The 21,970-nt window shown below is 42.0% G+C and overlaps 1 protein-coding gene and 1 non-coding gene across 4 annotated transcripts in view; one reads left to right on the top strand and one right to left on the bottom strand.

Moving 5' to 3' along the window:
• Rprd1b (regulation of nuclear pre-mRNA domain containing 1B) overlaps positions 1-17,283 on the top strand; it is a 52,035-nt gene extending 34,752 nt beyond the window's left edge. Inside the window, exons 7-8 of one of the 3 annotated variants that reach the window (XM_074074736.1) lie at positions 14,648-14,802; positions 15,083-17,283. In XM_074074736.1, the coding sequence (XP_073930837.1) occupies positions 14,648-14,797 (150 nt within the window). In that variant the 3' untranslated portion in view covers positions 14,798-14,802; positions 15,083-17,283. The other 2 variants (XM_074074737.1, XM_020172496.2) reach the window with 2 other exon arrangements.
• A 2,951-nt stretch (positions 17,284-20,234) lies between these two features.
• Positions 20,235-20,368, bottom strand: LOC141423717 (small nucleolar RNA SNORA2/SNORA34 family). The gene has a single exon (XR_012448538.1). It is a non-coding gene; the product is annotated as a small nucleolar RNA SNORA2/SNORA34 family (small nucleolar RNA).
• Between the last annotated feature and the right edge of the window lie 1,602 nt (positions 20,369-21,970).

Consider the following 21,970-nt stretch of genomic DNA (forward strand, 5'->3'; position numbering starts at 1 on the left):
AAAATGCAGCCATTAACATTAATTTGATGGGATGCTTATTGAAAGTGTAAGCAGATTATATGCTTGGACTGTTTCTGAATACCGCATGCCTTGGACCAGTCTTCCAAAGTCTCTTAGACACTGTTTGTTCTTTGACTTTTCTCATAGTGCCAGGAACATATTTGTTCCTCAGTAAATATTTGTTCTGTGACTGAAATTCCTCACTTGATACAACCTTTTCCTATAAAGAAAGGGTTATTTTTTTAGATTGTATTAAGTAATCAAACATCTGGTTTAATTTTCAGTTATAAAGAATATGTTAGTAGGTTAGTAGGCCCTCAAAGGTTGATGCAAAAAAGGTAAAGAAAGCTGGGCGCCAGTGGCTTATGCCTGTAATCCTAGCTACTCAGGAGGCAGAGATCAGGAGGATCTCGATTCAAGGCCAGTCGAGGCAAATAGTTTGTGAGACCCTATCTCAAAAAACAAAAAACATCACAACAAAGGGCTGGTGGAGTGGTTCAGGGTGTTGGCCCTGAGTTCAAATCCCAACACTACAAAAAATAAGTAAGTAAATAAAATAAAGGGCAAAGATACAAAACATTATGTCTTATAACAAAGGGAATGTGTGTTTCATGTTGACAGAGGTGACTGTTACCCCAAACAACTAGTAAAACTCACAAGCCTTAGGACAGAATTCTTGTCGGTTTTGATAAATGTGGTGTGGGCTCATCAGAGCCATTGGGACAAGGAAGAGTATGTGTGTAGGTGCAGGGAGGAGAGGGAAACCCAATTTGTACAAGTGTTAAAGAAAAAAATCAGAAAGGATCAGGTACCTCAAATCTTACCTCCTTAACATATTAGTTCTTTGCATTGAGACCATGGTGTGTGTCAAGTGATCTGGAACTGAAAGAGGACCATCCTGTGGTACTTAGATCACATGGTACATATACAAATACTATGGTTAAGGTGAAATTTGTATAATAGAAAGTCAGCCATTTTAAAGAGCATACATCTCAGGGGCATTTAGTACATCATTGTATCATGCAGTTACCACCTGTCAAGCTCCAAACGTTTTCATCACCCCAAGTGAAACTTGCCATGAGGCAGTCACTCCCCATGTCCCCCCTTCTCCCAGCTCTTAGAAACCACTAATGCACTTCCTGTCTTGATGGATTTGCCTGTCCTGGATATTTTATATTATCGTGTCTCTCTTCTTTCACTTAGCGTGGTGTTCTGAGGCTTGCCATATTGTAGCATGTACCAGCAGTTTATTCCTGTTTATGGTTGGGTATTAGTAGCTATCATATGAATCTGCCACAATTTGTCTATCCTTTGTCTATTGATGGACACTGAATTTCTTTCAGTTTTTGGCTATTGTGAATAGTGCTGCTGTAGACACTCATGTACAAGTTTTTTGTGGGCATATGTTCATTTCTGTTGGATATGCATATATCTAGAGATGGAGCTGCTAGATTCTGTAATTCTGCTTAACTTTTTGAGGAACCACCAAACTCTTTTATATAATGCCTGCAATTTTATATTACCACTGGCAATGTACAGGCTTCCAGTTTCTTCAACACTTGTTATTAGCTTTGTTTTTATTCTGGCCAACCCAATAAATGTGAAGTTGTATATCATGGTGGTTTTAATTTGTATTTCCCTAATTATTGATTATGTTGAGCGTCTTTGTGAGTGTTTGTTGACTATTTATGTGTCATCATTGAAGACATAACGTCCTTTATCCATTCTTTTAATTACTTTTTGTTGTTTTGGGTTATAAGAATTATATATTCTGAGCTGGGCACCCGTGGTTCACACCCATAATCCTAGCTACTCAGGAGGTAGAGAGCAGGAGGATCACAATTTGAAGCCAGCTTGTAAGACCCTATCTCAAAAGATCTCTATCACAAAAAAGGGTTGGTGGAATAGCTCAGGTGGTAGAGCACCTGCCTAGCAAGTATGAGTTCAAACGCCAGTATGTCAGAGAAAAAAAATAGAGGATTTGCAAATATTTTCTCCTATTCTAAGTTGTCTTCACTTTCCTGCTAATATCCTTTGAAGTACATTTTTTAAACTTTTTATTAGCATATTATTATTGTACTGAGGGTACATTGTGACATTTATGAAAGTGCTTACGATATGTCTTAGATCTCCCCCTTCCATCCTTCTCCTTTTCCCCCTCCCCTTTCTTAGAATAGTTTCAACAGGTCTCATTGTTCCAATTTCATACATGAATACATAATATTTCTACCATATTCATCCTCTTTCACCCTTTCCTTATGTCCTCCCCCTCCCACTGGGCCCAACCCCCACACAGGACCTATTTTACCTTCCTGTCCTCAAATTTTTTTTTTTATTTTAATGATTTCTAATTTTTTTCTTTGTTGCTCTTTCTTTTGGTGTCACATCTAAGAACTCATTGCTAAATTCCAGGTCATGAAGATTTGTTATTACATTTTCTTCAAGGAGCTTTATTATTTCAGCTCTTATGGTTGTTGATCCATTTTGAGTTAATTTCATATAAGTGTGAGGTAGGGGATCAACTTTTTTTTTTTTTTTTGCCGTGCTGGGATTTGAACTCAGGGCCTATGCCTTGAACTACTCCACTAGCCCTATTTTGTGTGTGTGTGTGTGTGTGTGAGATGGCTTTTTTGAGATTGGGTCTTGCGAACTATTTGCTGGCTTGCAGCTGTGATCCTCTTGATCTCTGCTTCCTGAGTAGCTAGGATTATAGGCACGAACCACTGGTGCCCAGCCAACTTCATTCTTTTGCACGTAGATATCCATGTGCTCCAGTAGCATTTGTTGACTATTCTTTCTTTAAACTGAATGCTTGGCACTCTTGTCAAAAGCCACTTAGCTATAGGTATATGAGTTTATTTCTGGACTCTCAATTATATACCACTGATCTATTTGTCTACCCTATGATACCACATGTTCAAGTACTGTAGCTTTGTAGTAAGTTTTAAATTGGGAAATTTGAGCCTTCAGACTTTGTTCTTCTTTTTCAATATTGTTTTGGTTATTTAGGACCTCTTACAAGTCCATATGAATTTGGAATTTAGAACCTTTTCCATTTTTGCAAAAAAAAAAAAAAAAGCCATTGGCATTTAAATAGAGATTATACTAAATCAGTAGATTGTTTGAGGCAGTGTTGCCATTTTAACAATTTTAAGTCTTTCAGTCCATGAGCACAAGATGTCTTTCCATTTATCTACAGCTTTGATTTCTGTAGAACTTTTAAAAAGCATCCTAGAGTTCTGCTTACTGCTGCATTTCATGTTATAAAGTCCCAGTCTAGGTGTCATCAATATTGGGGAGCACAGATTGAGAGCAGTAGGTGGTTCCAGCAGCCAGTGTTAACCCTCACCTCTAGAAGGCATGTATATGTATGCATATGCACTCAGCAAAGTTACTGGGCAGGGCTCAGTTTAGAAAACTAGCTTTTTCAAAGTGTCACATAGAGGCCTGTATGTCTAAGTAAAGTTGTTCACTGGGTTATTGAGCTGAAAGGAATCTTAGAGATCATGTAGTCTGATTTCTGAATTGGTGAAGAAACTCAGACCCAGAGGAGGAAGTTAACTGCAGACCAGGGATAGAATCCAGGGCACACATCTGGTAACTTTCTATCAGGTTTGTAATGTTGTGCTTTGGTTTGTTAAAAGTTGATTCCTTGAGCTAAACAGCAGAAAGACATTTTTACACAGATGAGCAGCCAAAGTTGAGTCATTTGAACAATTCCCAAGAATCTTGTAGAAAAGTGACATCTTAAGTAGAGACATTGCAGTGGTTGCATGAAAGCATTGCAGAGCCATCTCTAAGTGGAGACCCGCTCTGCCTCCTTGCATGCGCTTCTGTGGTGGCAGGAGAATGGCTCAGTGAGCTTCCGGCTGCTCTTCCTCCCTAGCTTGCCGCCTCCCCCTGGGTTGTAATGGATACTCAAGAATAGAGCCTTTGACTGTAGACAACACAGCTGGAAAGGGGAAAATGATCTAGAATTCATCATTGCCTCGTCACCTCATATTTCTGTTTGCATTGTGGTTATAACAACTTGTGAAATTCTTTGACTCCAGCGGAGGGAGTGCTACACCAAACCAATGCCATCTGTCATTTAGGCAGCATTCCCCACTTGCTTGCAGGGTGCAGATGGTTAGAAGCATTTATTTCAATATGAGGCAGGTAGTAGGCAGCCATGGAGAGCTCCTTCTTGTCAGCTTTGGAATAAATTAATTCACCCCCTTCCCTGTGATGATCGAGGCAAATCTATCTCATTGTCAGTTGGAAGCAGGTGGTCTAATCGTTTTTTTTTTTTTTTTTTTTGCCATACTGGAGCTTGAACTCAGGCCCTTCACCTTGAGCCACTCCACAAGCCCTTTTTGATGTTAGGTATTTTCGAGATAGTGTCTCATGGAATTAATTGCCTGGGGCTGGCTTCGAACCATGATCCTCCTGATCTCTGCTTCCTGAGTAGCTGGGATTACAGGCGTGAGCCACTGGTACCCATCTCTGATCCTCAGTTTAGATAAGAAAATGAAGCTCAGGACCACAGAGGAAGCCAGCTCTCCTGACTCCAGTGATAAATACTGTCCCCAAGCCGAGAGGCCCTGCCTAAAGCTGGCCCCTGACCCACTTCTATATTCCTACCCTTCCTCAGCATGCAGCTCTCTCCTCCCTGGACCAGCGGTGCTCCTAGCTCCAGGGGAAGTTACCACAGTGCTGAAACAGACCTGTCTGCTTCCACCTGTCAGAGGGCTGTGCTCAGATCCTTTCTCACATTGCAGGCAGTGGCTTGCTACTGCCCTTTTGTCCCTGCTTGCACAGGGGAGTCTTTTTTTCTTTAGGTTTCTCTCCAGTACGTGAGTACTTTTCTTGTTGATGTTCTGAGAGTGATACAAAGTTGTGTATTGGGTCCTTGGATTCTTTCCATTCATTTCATTCCTTTCATTCATTACAGCTTAAGCCAGATTCACATCTGCAGCTTCTGTCAGGCTGTATGTATATTCTTCATTACAATATGAAGTCTGTAAAAAAAAAAAATGCCACATCATAGCATGCTTCACATGTGTGGTGATCTAAAGGCTTGATTTACCAGCATTTGAAACATCACAGTGAAAAAGTGACAAGATTTCAAAGCTCTTCTAGCAAGAACTCATACTTTTTAGCCACAGCATTGTTTTCATATTTGTAGCCTTCTTTTTTTTTTTTTTTTTTGTGGTGCTGGGGATTAAACCCAGGGCCTTACTCCATGCGAGGCAGAGGCCCTACTACTAACATTGAGCTATACCTCACCTGTTGTAGGCAGCATGGCCTCTGCCTTTTGGAACAGCTCTGCTGAGTTTCAGCTGGTGTGCATGGCACATAGAGGACATACACATGCAAAGCAGTGTCTGCGTCCTGTCACGCTGCCTGCCAGACATTCATTCTTATTCACCCAATAATTCTTTCTTTTTTTCCTTCTGATTATAAAAGTAATGTATCAGGGGAAATCTAGCAAATAAATGTGAAGAAAAATCATAATCTCAGTTTAGAATATATGAACTATTTTTAATTTCGCTATATTTTCTTTATTTTTTTCCTCCTGTAAAAATTAAAACGGAGATCTGGACATGGTGGTACATGCCTATAATCCCAGCACTTGGTAGCTGAGGCAGGAGAATCATGAGTTCAATTCCAGCCTGACTACATAGTGAGACCCTGCCTCAAAAAAAAAAAAAAAAAAGAAAAGAAAAATGAGCAGTTTTCTATCATACTTCTTTTTACTTAACATAATTATTTTCCCTTACAAACTTCATAAACGTTTATTTATTTATTTATTTATTTTATTTTGGTGGTTCTGGGGCTTGAACTCAGGGTCTATACCTTGAGCACTCCATCAACTCTTTTTTATTAAGGGTTTTTTGAGATAGGGTCTCGTGGACTATTTGTCCGGGGTGGCTTCGACCTGCAATCTTCCTGATCTCTGCCTCCTTAGTAGCTAGGATTATAGGCGTGAGCCACTGGTGCCCGTCCATAAACATTTTTAATAGCTGCTCGAATATTCAGTGGTTACTTTTGAGCATTTCTCTTCCTCCTTCCCCCACCTCCAACTTTGGACTAACTTTCAGTATTTGGATGATTTTTCCTTCTATATAAACTTTTAGAAGTGATTCTGTGTGTATGTGCAAATTCTGCTTACTTGTCTTTATGTACTTGAAGGTTGTATGCATTTCAGGGTCTTTGCTACCATTCTTGCTGCCTTCCTGCCTTGGGAATTCTCATTCTTTTTCAAACCATTTTAAGCAGTTTAGGACTTCATTGAGTTTTCCTATATAACTCTCCCCAAGTTAAGAGTTAGTCTTTGTTTATGAAGGAGTAAACATTGAATAGTTTAATTAGATAAACGGGGCTCTCTTCTGGCTCTTAAAAGATCATGTTTACACTTGAGAGCTGTGGAAAAATAGCAGATACTTATTATAACATTGACTTGAGTGAGCATAATTTTGAGAGCAAGATCAGATTACAGAAACTTGAGCTGTAGTTGCTAACTGTGTGTTTGACCCAGTGAGCACTTGTTATTTTGAGCAAAAACCATTTTAGACCTTAGGAATGTTCCTACTATTGTTAAGATGTTCTACCTGCACTTCTGGTTGGGCTCCTGGAGAAAGTGAAGTTGGATGGTGGCCTACTTTGCATGCAGGCTTGGAAGTTTTATCTCTGACTTTGTTTTTCTCTCTATAAAAATGTAGGACTTGTCAGGCGCCAGTGACTTTCTCCTATAATCCTAGCTACTCAGGAGACACAGATCAGGGAGATGGCAGTTCGAAGCCAGCCCAGGCAAAGAGTTTGTAAGACCCTATCTCAAAAATACCCAACCCAAAACAAGACTGGTGGAGTGGCTCAAGTGGAAGAGTGCCTGGTTAGCAAGCATGAGGCCCTGAGTTCAAAGCTCAGTACTGCCAAAAAGACAAAAAAAAATTTAGGACTTGAATGTGTTGGTTTTTATTAGCAGTCAACATGAAACTTTTACAGATGAAGTGCATGAGTCACAAAAGGTGTGGCAGACTTTGTGCGAAGAGTATAGTACCAGGCAGGTGTCATTGTGACTTTGCCTACCTCCTTATTTGTCCGCTGCCTTATCTAAGTCCCTTATCTTTAAGCATCTTTAGGAGAAGGTGTGGTCAACTCTCTGCTCAACTCATTCATTAGCTACTTTTCAAGCATAGTAACTTTCATAAATTTCAACAAAAATTACCAGCAGCTTTCCGAGCATTCTCAGGGCAGTGGTTATGAATGGGCATACCCACTTCATCCCCATGGTGTATCATGTCCTTTTCTTTTGTTGAGTGTTTCTGTTCTATTAGGCATAGACTCACCAGGAGTTGTTTCTGAAAAGATTCCACCTACTCCACTATGGCCCAGTGATGACAAGCTGCATTGCCTGTTCTTCTTGGCTTGCTCCAGTGTGGCCACTGGTCCTTGCAGTCTTTGGTCTTTGATGTGATTTTTTTATTTATAAAATTGCAACTTTACCCTCAGCTGGGTAACAGGTCCTAATATGCTGACAAAGTTGTTAGTTTCCCCTTTGCTTGGCACACAGGACTTTTAGAGCCCATTTGCTTTCCTGTCTGTGAAAAAAGCCTCCAGTAGACTGGCTGAAGGGATTCTTCTCAGCATATAGCTTGCTTTGCCTCTCCAGTATTAAAAAAAAAATCACGTTCATAGGAGCACACCCTTCACAATACTGTCAGTTTTCTTCTACTTACCATATCCTGTTTTCCCATGCTGTGATTGCAGCCTGGTATGCAGATCTGCATTCCTTAAAGTGCTGTGTGCAGACCTCCCCCCACTCCCCACCCCAACACACAGTGGTCTAATCTTCAAAGCCAAAAGGCACTTCTCAGTCTGTCTCTTGTTTCCTCTACTCTTTTAGGGCCTCCATGTAGTTTTTCATGCTTTCTCTGGTTTCTGTGGCTTACTCTCTGCTGGTTCTAGTTTACTTTTTTGTCCCTCGGGATGCTTTTCTCCATCTCAGTCCTTTAAATCTTGGCATACTGAGCTCTTTTCTCATTCTGGATGTTTTCTCTGAGTGACTTTTAGTTAGCACCTCTATGCTAATGGTTCAGATAGCCCAGACACTTGAAATAGTATGGCCTGAACAGACAGCTCTTTTCCTTCTTACTGTAGCTCAGAGAGTGGTAATGCCACTCATCAAAACCAGACACTTAGCTGGGTATGGTGGTACACACCTGTAATCCCAGCACTCAAGAGACTGAGGCAGGAAGATTGAGAGTTACAGGGCTATGTAGTGAGACCCTGTCTTGTCCACAAACTCCGGCAAAAAAAGAAAGAAAACCAACCAAACAGAAAGCTTAGATAGACCTCACGCAGTATTCTCCATTATTTTTCTACCTCCCAAATCTGTCATTCCTCTCGCAGTCCCCTCAGTTCCTCTGCCAGATTGACCTCTCCTCCCTGTCCTCCACAGATGCGTGGTCACCAGGCCATTGTGACAGTGTGAATTTAGCTTCCTCAGTTTTTTTTTTCTCTGCCTGCTCCACTTCTACCACCTTAGTTCAAACTGCCATCACCTCTTCCTGAACCCCGCTGTAGCCTCATTTCCTGTCCATCTGTTTGCTCTTGTGCTCTGTAATCCATCCCTTCTTCACATGGCAGCCCTGGATGTCTTCAGAATGCAACTCTGAGTACGTCATTCCTCTGTTCAAACAGTTAATGGCTTCTCGTTGCCCCTCCAATATGGGTTTAAGCCCGTGAACATTTTAGCAGGTGCCTCATCTCATCCAATCCTCACAGTCACCATACAGTACAGGCATTGTTTCCATTCCCATCTTATGCATCAGTGAGCCCAGTGAAGTGAAGTTATGTGTCACACAACAGGCAAGTGGGGGAGAAGGATTTGAACATGGATTTTCTGACTCAGAGTTTTTTCTGTTCCACAGCTGCCTCCCTCAAGTGTGAGGGATGTTATATGGCCTTAGGCTTTTGAAGAAGGTAGGAAACATGTATTTTCCTTCTTTTTTAGTTTGCTGATAGAAAGGAACCGAAGTCATTTTATTGCTTTGAGAGAGAACTGTATCCAAATGTGGAGCAGTAACTTACAGGCTGCCTTGCCTGGGCAGACCAGCTAGCGCTTAGAATTGTAATAAGCATTGCTGCGGATGGTTTGTGTGAAAACTGTCTCGTTTCTACTCTGCTCCTCAGCTGCTGTCCAGGAGTGCTTGACTACCAGTGTTGAGTGGAAATATTGAACAGTCTGTGCTTGGATGTTTGTCTGCATCAACATCAGTAACTTGACTTGCCCTTAAAATAATCACTAAGGAAGCCAGTTTGTTGGGTCTTTGTTACTTTCATAAAGCACACCTTTTTGATGGTTAAAAAAAGCTAATTGTAAATAGTACATCTTTAGTATTTTGGCTTTACCTGGTTTTATATAATGAAGGGCTCCACTGCATAAACTTAACCATTATTGAAGGACTTACATGTATTATTTTTTAATAAGCACCTCTTTAAGGCATTCATAGACATCTATTAAATTGTAAATATTTAGTTTTATGATTACATTAAGGATTGAAAAATTGCTCAGCCTTAAAATTATTTTGTTCATTTTATTTTTATTTATATATAGACATATACATTTTATTCTTCCCCTGCATCTGCAGATCCCTGTCAGATTGGGCTTTTTGTTGTGGCAGTAGAAGCTATCTTACTGACTTTTGTATAAAGGGTCTCTTGGAGAGAAAAAAGCACCCTGAAGACATTTTGTGGTATGGTGTGAAGTTAAGAAACCCATTTCCATTTGACTCCAGTGGATGGTTGGATTGCTCTGAGAACATTTTTCTGATTATAGCCATCTTGTCATTTTTCTTTTCAGAAGATACTTTCTTTGCTCTTGCTTTTGGTCATGGAACTGAAAGGCCCTGAGCATTATGACTGGAGCTGCAATTTTTTCTTTTCCTTGTATCTTTCCCAGTGTCTTATTCAGCAGCTCCAGTCCTGCTGTGAGACCCAGAATGTATCATTTTCCAAATGTTGCAGTTCCACTAAGTCATATGGGAGCGTGGAGCTGGCTGGGAGAAAGGTACAGGTCAGTGATCTTTTTATTCTGGCTTGGATCATTGAAGAAAAATTAAAGGCAGCATTCTTCTTTTCCATCCAAAGATTTATACTTTGTATTTTCCAAAAACATAGGTGAATGAATGAATGGAATTGTAGTTTAAGCAGAGACTGTGACTTCGAGTGGCATGTGACCCTTGTGGCGAGAGTGAGCCTCCTGGCAGGGTGAGGGGCTGAGTGGCCTGGCTCTCAAGCCCCAGTGACTTACATTCATTGTGACAGGTCACCTTTAAAGCAGGACCCCTCATAAACTGCTTCATGCATAATAACCCTTTATGGCTTTTAATTGGGGGTAGCCAAGCAGTGGGTGATCTTTATATACCAGCTGTCCAATAGCACAACAGGGCGCCATAACAGAACCTAGAGTCTTGATGCTGGGAGCTGGTCAGATCCCGCCCACCGTGTTAATGCCAACATGCTTTTTTTTTTTTTTTTTTTTTTTTCATTTTTCTTTTATTATTTACATGTGCATACAAGGCTTGGTTCATTTCTCCCCCCTGCCCCCACCCCCTCCCCAACATGTTTTTTCTTATGTAAATATTTCCTAGTAAGAAAGAGTAGGTTTGGCAACGTTTACATTTTGATCTGTATTACATGACTTGCTAAAGGAAACACACTTTTGTTTGTTTTGAAAATGAAATTCCTATAGAAAGGCCATTGAGCTGTCAGCCCCTGTCATTCTAACACTCTTATCCCAGAGCTCATCTGCAGCTTGTCAGACCTAGCTTACTCCCCTGACCATAAAAGGCAAAGAATGTGTGAGGCCTGTTCCCTTTAGCACATTGTCTTGGTGCTCTGTGATGTCTGTGTTCATAGTGTCAGCTGGATCCACAGAAGTACAGGCATGTTAGACATATTTTCTCCTGCAAGTTTGCAGAGTCTGTGAGTTGAAATTCTAAAGCTTTGCCAGGAGCATAAATCCTAGGTATTATCTCAGAACTACACAGTACTACCTTCTGCATTTTAAATATTTCTTGGCAACCAAACAACCCAAGGAGTTTATTACAGGTGCTTCCCCACCAACAATCCTGAAAGAGGATAGCACAGCAGGTCTGATGTGACTCTCCCCTGTTTTGTGGGAGCACCTCTGGGGTGAGCAGGACTTACTGTAATAGGTTTGCACCTGAGTGGTAGGTGGGTACACTCAGCCCTTGGCTGGACTTAAGTATGCCTAAGCAGGAAGGAAAGGCACAGGGTTGTTGGGTTTCCCTTGACTTCTCTTGGGTAAAAGGCAGGAAAGAACCGTGGCAGGGAGGAAGTAGCTAGTGGGGAGAGAAACAGATGGGCAGGAGGACTGCACACTATATCATCCTGCTGTGACCATGTTGTAGTTCCTGTAGGGTGGTGCCATTGTTATATTGAAGAATTACCATACAAGGAGCATGTGGTCACCTTCTGTCATTCCTCTACCTGAGTGAGTGGCTCAGGCTGTACTGAAGAGGTTGTAGGCTGCAGTGCTCTTTGCTGAGTCAGGACACATGGATGGGCTACGTCACATGAAGTTGGTTTTAGTGGCATTGTGGAAGGAGGCCTGGATTTCTTCCGAGTGCTACACTTGCTGAGGGCCCAGTTTGGAGCCTGTAGAACAGCTTATGGACCACACTTTGCCAAAAGCCAGATTGGTATGTTGAAACAAGTGATTTTCCTGAGCTCTATCTCCTTTACCTATCCAGAACCTAAGAGAATTAACCTGGAAAGGAAGACAGCTAGCGAAGAAGCACCCTGACCCAACTCAGGGAGCATGAGAGTGGAGAACTAGGAGAAGTGAAGTGTGAAGTTGTATTTGGGAGATAGTTTTGCTTAAATTCACTCTTACTTGCTTTTGTTGGTCCATGCAGCATTTATACTTGACTTTATTTGGAAAGCCTAGATCAACTTTAAAGGAAGAGGTGGGAGATCACAGCATAACCACTTCCAGGTCTGTTTAGGGTCCTATAAAATTGCTATAGCTTTAGCCTGACCTCCTCAGAGCTGCTGTGGATTCTAACCTGCCCGTGTCACCTCAGCACATTAAGCTAAGTTATTCATCTATCCCTGTTAGGCAGGTACATGTTTTAAAGGTAATCTTTACCTAAATTTAATATTCAGAGTATATGCCAGGTCATCCTTGCTGATGTATTTAAAACTCTTGGCCTATTGTTCTTTTTTGTTTGTTTGTTTGTTTTTGAGACAGGGTCTAGCTATGTAGCCTAGGCTGGCCTTGAATGCAGGATCCTCCTCAAACTCAGCATCCTCATTCTGGGGCTTGCAGATGTAAGCTACCATTAGGTCTTTTGGTTATTTTTACAGCTTTGCTGTTTGTTCATGAATTTCAGTGATGGACCCTTTCTCACCTTCTCTCATGGTGCTTCTTCCTAGGCCTGTGTGCTTATTCCTACATTACACATCCTATAAAAAGAATAACCCAGTGGCAGGATGAAGTGTGAGCAGAATCCATACACTTTCAGAGTGGCCTGAAGAGACGGCTTTCGTGTGGAATGTTTCCTTTTAATAAATGAAATGTGTTTGATAGTGTCTAGAATGCAGTACCACTGTCAGCATGGTAAGACACACACTCTCCTCTTCCACATAGGAGAAGCTAGGATTTTTTTTTTTAATTGCCTAGGTGAGTTATTTGAACTTAAGGTGGTGTCTGATCCAATCAGCTGCCTTCACTTGTAACCTGGATGAACTTGCTAATAGGTAAGTTGATTTGATCCACCAAGATTGAGACCTCACAGGGAACTTGGTGATTTTCAAATACTTCTTGATGAACTCCTTCAACTGAAGTCTGTAGTTGCTGTGGTTGGATGGCTGTGAGTCAAGGTGGCTTTCATTTGTCGGCTTTTGGGCAGGAATCGGGGCAGCTGTGTTACCCTTTTTTTGGACCCAGCATTCAAGAGAAGTTTATTAATGAATCATCATCCAGAAACAGTTCATTGGTCTTCCTGCATTACACTACCTTTACTGGCATGCTCATGCAGAGGCAGGAGACCTTGGCCTTTGTAGATTCTCAGATTTGAAGGTAGCTTTCAGTTTTGAGTGAAAGGTGACTATTACCCAAAGTCTAGGTTTCAAGAATATCTCTTCAGTAATTCAAGAATATCTCTTCAGTAAAACATTGGTTTTATATATTGTTAATTCATCTGGCAAATGTGGTTGAGCGCCTACTGTTTCCTAGGCACTGCAGGGCATGGTAGGTATCCTGTGAAGCAGGTAGGTCTAGTCTTAGCTTCCTGAGGCTTATTAGTTTAATGGGGGAGTCACTATTAATAGTTTATAGAAGCTATCGAACCCTCTGTCCCCCAATGTCATCAAGGAATTTAGAACTTGAAGTCTTGTGGTGAGGCTTGTTCCTCACTTTCAGATAGGATTATGACCCTGGTCACACAGGTTGTTAGAGGCAGAGCCAGCACTAATGCCACATCTTTGAGTCTCAGCCAGCATTTTGGGTTATATCTTTGCAGGAAAGGCTTAAAACAGGAACACCCAGCCTCAGGGACCTCCTTATAATGCAAAAACAAGAGGAACTATACAGATTCACCAGGAGTCCCTTTTGCTGGGAGCTGAGAAAGGGAAAAAACCCTTCTCGATTCTGATCATCGGGGAAGTCATGGGGAGTTATAGACATACTGTAGAGGAGCGCGAAACTGGCATGTTTGGGGAGAACCTAGAGCAGCCTGCTAGAGACTCAGGTGCACACACTGTTCAAGGAAGGATCGTGGAGGAAGAGCAGATGAGGAACAGTCTCCAGGATGATAGGAACAATTTTCTTCAGGTAGAGCTCAGGAGATGGGCAGAGGGGTGGAGGCAGACTTTGTCAGGACTTGGAGAAGGAGACCCCTGCAAACCTGAGGGGAATCCTGAGCAAATGCACAGTGGCCTATGCAAGGAGGCTTGAGAAATTGAGAGAAAAGAGTTTGGGCAGCCGCTAACTTTAGATGGCCTTGACCTCTGAGCAGTCATAGAGATAGTGAGATGCATACTTCACCTTCTCAGAGGAGGGCTTCTTGAAGGCAGGCTTTGAAAGGTAAGTCTGGCAGCAGACTTAGAGGAACAAGAGGGAGCTACTCCTAGGAGGGCCCTGTGGGAATTTCCTGTAGTTGCTAGATACAAGTAGTGGCAGTGAGTTATTTTGAACTTTAGTAGTGCTTGTGAAAGTGGTAAATTCAGGCTGATCTCAGAGCTTTAACATAGCTTTACAGCAATTTATATGAAGCCCCAAAAACAATTACAAAGCTTTGAATGTCTGTATTTTATTTTATAAGGCATTTTGGAACCATTGAGAACCAGTTAAAAGAGAGTAGAAATACTAAATGTCAATACTTTCTTACTTTCAAATTCAAGTGCTAAGTTGAATACCAACCATTCAGTTCAGTGTTGCCAATATTGCATTCTGCTTTCCTTCTTTGATAAAAGTTTGACCTTCAGACGCCCTAGTGTGGTGATAGAGGTGAGCAGGAAGGGTGGGTCCATTGGGAGGAAGAGGATGAGAGGAGGTGAAAGGAGGGCGAGAGGAGCAGGACTGGCCAGCAGTGCACAGCATTTAACCTGCATTGTGTTCTCCTTGTCTCCCTAGGAGTATAAACAGAAACTTGCACGGGTAACCCAGGTTCGCAAGGAGCTGAAGTCCCATATTCAGAGCTTGCCTGACCTCTCACTGCTGCCCAACGTCACAGGAGGCTTGGCCCCCCTGCCCTCTGCTGGTGACCTCTTCTCAACTGACTAGGACAGGTGTTGTACTCCAGATTCCCATCTGTGCCAGGAAAATGAGGGCAAGTCATGATTGGAGTTTACCTTCTAGCCCCTGGTTCTGTCTCTTCTTCCGCCAGCCCCTCCGCCTCAAGAAAGAAGCGCGGGCGGACTCTGATTTCTTATTCTCCTGTCCAGCCTCTCCTCTTGAGCACGATTTAGAGCAGTGGGAGTGGAATCCAATTTAGATTCATGTTTGCAAAAATACAGACCCTTTCTCCTATTTCATGTTTTCATGCCACTGTTGGTTTTCCATTCTTAGCTCTCTCTTACGCCTAAGAAGCTATGGAAATCATGTGTACTTCTGGAAGCTTTCAAAAGAATTTTGTCCCTTGTGCAGCACAAGTCCTGGAAGCAGCTCCTCCTTTCCAAGCTGGGATTGGTCAGGTTTGTGACAGGCTCCTGATGAGGGACTCGCTCTACAGATGTTGACTTTCATGACTACCATCTGCCCCAAAAGGTTGGGTGCACAACCATTGGGTGGCTTTGTCACAAAGAGTTTGCCAAATTACTCACCCTCCCCTACCATTACTTCCACTAGTGAAGTATAGTCAAGGTTAGGTGCATTTATTTTGTGAGCAAACCAGAAAATCTAGCAATAAGATTCAAAGCTGATCTGGAACATAGAGTTGCTGTTCAGAGACAGAGTAACAGGAATCACAAGAAAGTTGTTTGTCTGGTTCCTGCATCCCTAACCTTCCAGGCTGCACTTCTTCAGGGCCCCACCCACTACCAGAGCTTTTTCCTAAAAACAGAACCCTTTGACCCCGGTACTTGTGATGGTGGTTGTTGGGGACAGCACTGGTGGGTGGAATGAAGGCCCTGCACACAGGCATGCTGAGTCTAGGCTCTGCATGGTGTTGCTTTGACCCTTCCCTTTGGGAGTAGGGCACACACTAACACTTAATCCACTGTGTGGGCATGTGTCCACAGTATGGTGACTAAACTTGAACCTATCCTCTGCAACTAGGACACTGAGCATGTCCATCTGTCAGTCACTTCATGCCACTTCACATGTCTGTGCTCCCACGTGAGGAGGAAGAGTGTTTGTATCAGATGTTACTGGACAGCTCATCTCAGCAGGGGAAGAGGAAAGCAGGGGATGTTGATTTGGGGTTTTAATTCCATTATCATGCCAGCCAACATTTTGACTAAATAATGTAGTTCAAGAGGATTTTTATCTTGCATATAGTAAAGGTTAGGTCTGCTACCTGTAAATCATCCTAATTTGGTAGGTTTGTTTCTAACTTCGAAAAGGGCAGAAAACAGTTTTCCTCAATAGTGTAATAGGAACCAGAGCCCCGATGCTGAAATCCAAAAGCTATAAAAAGGAGTTCAGTGGAGGGGAGCTTGAGGATCTCCATTATTTTGAGTTTCTGTTTTCAGAATCACCAAAAACTACATGTCATTTTACATGTGAAAACAGCCTGTGTTTCACAAAGTATGGCAGGCCTCCCTCCAAGAAGCTCTTCTGCTTTTCAGGAAGTGAGGATGCTGGGAGTCCTTGCAGGTACTCACTTTAGCTCTGTAGAACCTAGTGGTGCTGAAGCTGATTTTCAGAGTTAAATGCAGACTGTATGCTGTTTGCTTATTGACACTGCCTATCGTCACTGTTAAATTAATGAGTCTATAAAGTTTTTCTCCAGAGGCCACAGGGCAGTAGGTGACTTCACTGAAATTGCAAGATAAATTGCACTCTTTGCTGTGTGTGCCCTCCTCATACAGTGTGCGGCTTTGTCTCACTTAACGTGAGTTTGTGTCTGAGCACACCCAACTTGGAAACTGCTTTCCAAGGAAGCAGAATTTTACCAGCCACAAGCCAGCCAAAAGACTGGCTCAGCCGAAGTCCGTATGTGCTCTGATCAGCTAGGTGAAAATATCACAACATAATGGATTTAGGTCACTACTGTGTTTTATCCACCTGAGTCTTTGACCAGCAACTGGTGCATAATTATTACAGCAAAAGCAAGAAATGAACCTGTAGCAATTATGTAAATGAATGTGTTGGCCTCTTAACACCTGTTACTAGTGGACTTCCTGTGAGGAGGTTAGTTTTGTTTTAATGAAATGCTTTTTTTTTTTTTTCTTTTCTATCTGAATTCTCCTTATGTCATCCTCCCAAGTGTGCTTACAATATTGTTTAATTTAAATGGTATTTTTCCTTGTCTGTGAGAGGTAATCTGGTGGGGTGGGATGGGTGGTTTTTGGTTTTGTGTTGTTTCTTCTTTATTTAGGGCATCTGTAGGCCTCGAAGGACCTTACCTTTAGGTCATATTCCTCAGAAAGTCTTCAATCCTCTTTTGTTTTTGTTTTGTTTTTCCTTAAAGAATATTTTTAAAGCTTAAATTTGTATATTAATTTAGGACTTTTATTTAGAAGTATAGGCTGCCATTGGTGGCAGCATTATATTCTGAAATGTCTCATAGATATATATTTTTGAATAAAGATGGTGTTGTTGAACAACAGTGCGTGATGTTTCTTTTCCCTCCTCTGATCTGGTAAATGCAGTGGTTTCTTGGTTTGCTGTGGGTGATTAGTAATCACAGTGGAGAATGTGTTGCCTTGCACGGAATCTTGGCCCTTGGAGCCCATAAATATCAGCACTTACATAGTATTTTCTAGTTCTTTTCACGGTCTTAATTAGCTGTAATTAGCCAGTCTACACAGTGCTTAGGGGAGGGGCAGACTTCGTTTCAACCTCATTGTGCAGAAGTGGAGGCTAGCTGCTTGATGCTAAGTGACTCTGCCCTAGTACCATTCACATGAAAACTCAGAAGTTCTTTGATTTCAGCACTTTTGTTAACACCATTAGGCCTCCTGAAAACTGTTTGATTTTGGCAGTTCAGTAAAAACTGTTGTGAACAGTAAGAAGGAGAAAAATGCAAGAAAATTGCAAGTCCAGGTGCTATGTCTTTAAAAATATATTTTCATTGGTTTCCTTTCTCTTTTTCCCTTTGACATTCATTGAAAATGTATTGACTGGGTATTATTGGCTAAAACTCTCAAAATAATAGAAAAATGATTTGAAGTTGGTCCTTTTGAAGCAGTTGATAGGTGTGGGTGAGGGTGGCATATCCAGATGTGGGGTTCCCTGTTTATCTCATGATGCAGAGAGCTTCAGCCTCTCAAGACCAACTGCAACTAAATCCAAAGTCCAATGTTGGGAAGCTGAAACTGCATCCCTACTTGCTGTCTTAAGATAAAGGTAGAGTGTAATCTATGACTCTCAGGAGACAAGATCTTCTGTGTCCCAAGTTTCACAGCCTAGTTAATTTCTTCACTCCTATCTATAAATAGTAAAACCATAATTCCTCTGGTTTAATTAGCACTTCAGGCCAGAATGGCTCTGATGTCTCACAACTGAAGATGGAGCTACCCAAAAGTTCATGAATCTGTCAGAACGCTTAACTATTGTGATTGGAGTCGTTAACTCTCGGTGTGACCTTTCTGGGCGAGGTACTTCCCTCTCTGGGCCTCAATTTTCTTATCTCTGAAGTGCATGTTGTATTAAGTTATTTCCAGACTCTCAGTCAGCCCCCACAGTTTAGCATTGTTGTATTGCATACGAAGTTCTTGAGAACTCTGGATGGCATGTCCTGGAATGCCAATAAGTGTTTCTTAGACAAATGAACAGGGTCCTCATTCTGCTGTCCACGGTTTTATGACTCTAGACAGTGCCATGATCAGGAAGGTGGGGTGAGCACAGAGGCTCACTGAGTGTAGGCAACCTGCATTTAGTTTATTTGGGATCTTTAAGAAAAGGGCATTTTCTAGTCTGATTTTGCTCTCTTCTTTTCGTCTAGAATAATTCATCTAGCTAAGCTCATTAGTCACCACCTCCTCTGTGGGGTTTTCCATTTAAAAATCATTCTTCCACTCTGAGGCACAGATTCAATTAAGAATCCATTATTCTCCTGCACAGTAGGTTGGGATTCATACAGCTTCATGTAGTGTTGAAAGCCTAATTTGTTCAATTTTTTAGACTGAAATAGTTATTTTGCATTAAAAATTCATTCCTACCACTGATTTGATAAATATTTAAATTAGCAGTATGAATCAATTTATCTAACAGTTTTTACATGTAAGAGGCAGCTGCAGCAAGTATGATCTTTCATGTGATGACCTTGGGCAGGTCACACTATCATTTGGGCTCTCAGCTGCCATTCTTAAAGGAAATAAGGGCTGACTAACTCTGAAGTCCTTTCAAAGTCTGTAGTTCTTTGCCTGGGCTACCAGAATATTCCTTCCTATGGAGAACCTTACTAGTAAATTCAGCACCTGTGTAATGTCCTCCATAGATTTTTAAATGCCAGTTATCTGTGTGAATTCTTAGTTATGAAATAGGTAAGGCAGTTACAAACATACCTACTAGTAACCATAAGTGAGATGTTTGTGAAAAGAGCCTAGTGCGTGTCTGGGACAAATTAAGGACTCAGTGGTGGCAGTTATTGCGTTAAATAATGAGTACAGGATTTGCATATAGGATGGGGTTAAAATCCACGTGTTGGAAGGCAATGATAGGCAGTGTTTACAATAGAGATGGCCAAACCTGGACCTCTAGTCCCTTCACCCATGAATGAGGAATTAAGAGTCAAAGGAAGAGGATTTGGTGGTGAGAATTCCTTTGACAAGAGCCACGGGTGTGTTTGGAATCTCCTAATGGAAAGTGAAGGGTGCCACCAGCCCCTTCCCTCAAGGCTATGGAATAGGGCCTCTGTGAACTAGAATGGACCACCCTTTGGGTGGTGACCCAGTGGACTAGATGGACCTGGGCCAGGAAAGACCTAAAGGATGAGGGGAGGTGACTTTCTATGTGCTGAGCTGAAGGAGTGAAGGAGAGGGGGCTGAGCTGGGTGCAGCCAGCACACCTAGGGCCTACCAGAGCTGAGGGGGTTTGTGAGCACCAGCCTGTATCTTGTCTGCTCTCAACCTGGTCAAGAGGACAGGGTCCCTTCAAGAGGGCGAACATCAGTCTCAAAGTGCTGAGGGAGGAGCATGAGCAAAAAGCCAAAGGGAGGGCATCCTCCCATGCTCAGACCCAGTGATGGGGTGAGGATGAGATGGGAGGAAGAGCGGGATAAACTATGCCAAGGAGGGTCCTGGGAACCCACTGATAGGAAGGTATTTAACCTTGGCCACGCCAGGGTCCTGTCACCACAACCCGTCAGATGAGGACTGCCTCTTGCCTTCTTTCTCTCACTCTTACCACTTGGTCACTGGAAGGGTCAGAACCCTTACACAAGGGAGGCCCCCGTGCAGGCCTCCCACCTGCAGCAGGCCCCAAGCAACCTCAGCCTCATGGGATCAGACATTTTTATTTCAGTATGGCGCTGCACTTTAAACTCCTGAACTGACACTGCTTTGCATCTTATGTGTAACTATGATTTTGGGGGGGTTGTTTTTTTTTTTCTTCTAGATGTTTCTTCCTAATGAACTGGCCATTACATTTACAAAGTTCTGAAATGGTCAATAGACTACAGATGGACATTTCTTTAGACTCCTTGAAACCAACTGCTTCAGCCAACTGCTGGCCTTGATTCAGGGCCTCTTTTTTTTTTAAATAAAGATTCCCTAGCAAAGTTGTGGAGGCCTGAGTTTTCCTCTGGAGTTGGGGTACCCTAGCCCCATAAATTGAACACCAGGAAACAAAGTTTCTCTGTGATTGGAGTCCCACCAGCCTTCTTGTTTATTATAATCATCGCACACATGATTTATTTCAGGCCCTTTAATTCTTGGTTCACCGTTCTGTTTTTATTACTTAAGTTCATTCCACAGCATTAAGTTGTTAGTGACTTCATAAATGACCCTTCTGCATATATGTGAATATATTTTAAATTGTGGTAGCATACACGTAACATAAATTTATCACTTTAACCATTCTCAAGTATACATTTGTGATGTTGTGCAGCCATGACCACTCTCTGGTTCTAGAACATTCTCATCCCCCCCCCGAAGGAAACCACAAACCCATTAAGTAGTAACTCCCATTATCCTTTACTCCTAGGCCCTGAAAAAACACTAGTTTGCTTCCTGTCTCCATGAAATGCCCTAATCTGAATATTTAATTCAAATAGAATGATACAATATTTGACCTTTTGTGTCTGAGTTCTTTCTCTTATCATGATGTTTTCAAGATTAGTTTCAGTGTTGTAGCATGTATCAGATGTCATTCCTTGTGTGGTTGAAGGATTATTCTGTTGCATGGGTATGTCACATTTTGTTTATCCGTCAGTTGCACATTTGGGTTTTTGTTTGAACAGCTGTTTGCATTTCTTTGGAGTATACGCCTAAGAGTAGAATTGCTGTGTCACGTGGTATTTCTGTGTTTGCCTTGCTGAGGAGCGCTAGTGTTCTCTAGAGGAACAGAACCACTCATTTACTTAGTTGTTGAATTGGCTTGCATAGTTGGAGGTTGGTTAGTACCTCAGTGACCACCTGCAGGCTGAAGAGCCAGAGCACAGGTAGTTGCTGCTCAGTCTGAGAGGCTGGAAGCCTCAGAACAAGGAAGACCAATAACGCAGCCCCAGCACAAGCTCCCTGGAGTCATTGGTATGAGTCCGCACTAAAAGACGGAAGAAACTGGAGTCTCATGTCCTTGGTGATGTAGCAGCAATAAATGTACTCGATTAGGAAGTATGGAGCTTGAATGCAGTGGCTGGCTTCCTCCTTCAGCTTCTGTCCCATTGGCAGCCTGTTGGATGATGCCTCTCACACTCAGGTGAGCCCTTCTCCTCAGTTGCTCTCCCACATGCCAGTCATCTCTGGAAACACCTTCCTCACTCACCCAGAAGTTGCTTTAGTAATTTAGGCATCTCTCAATCCAATTGACAGTGAAGATGAACCATCGAAAGTAGCTGGCAACAAGTGGCTTTCTTTTTTTTTTTAATGTTGAAAATTATTTTTTTTTAATTTTACATAAAAATTCAAAAAGTATATTCATTAGGAATCTGTATGTGAACCCTTCTCCAATCTTTTTTTTTTCATGAATTTATTCACATGTGCATACATTGTTTAGGTCATTTCTCTCCCCTGCTCCTCTCCCCCAAACAAGTGGCTTTCCATAATAGCTACACCATCTTATATTTCTGACACAATATATGAGGGTTCCAGCTTCTCCACATTCTTGTAGTATATATAATTGCCAAATCCA

Source organism: Castor canadensis, chromosome 5 (genome assembly GCF_047511655.1).
Source record: "Castor canadensis chromosome 5, mCasCan1.hap1v2, whole genome shotgun sequence".
In the NCBI taxonomy this organism is placed as follows: Eukaryota; Metazoa; Chordata; class Mammalia; order Rodentia; family Castoridae; genus Castor; species Castor canadensis.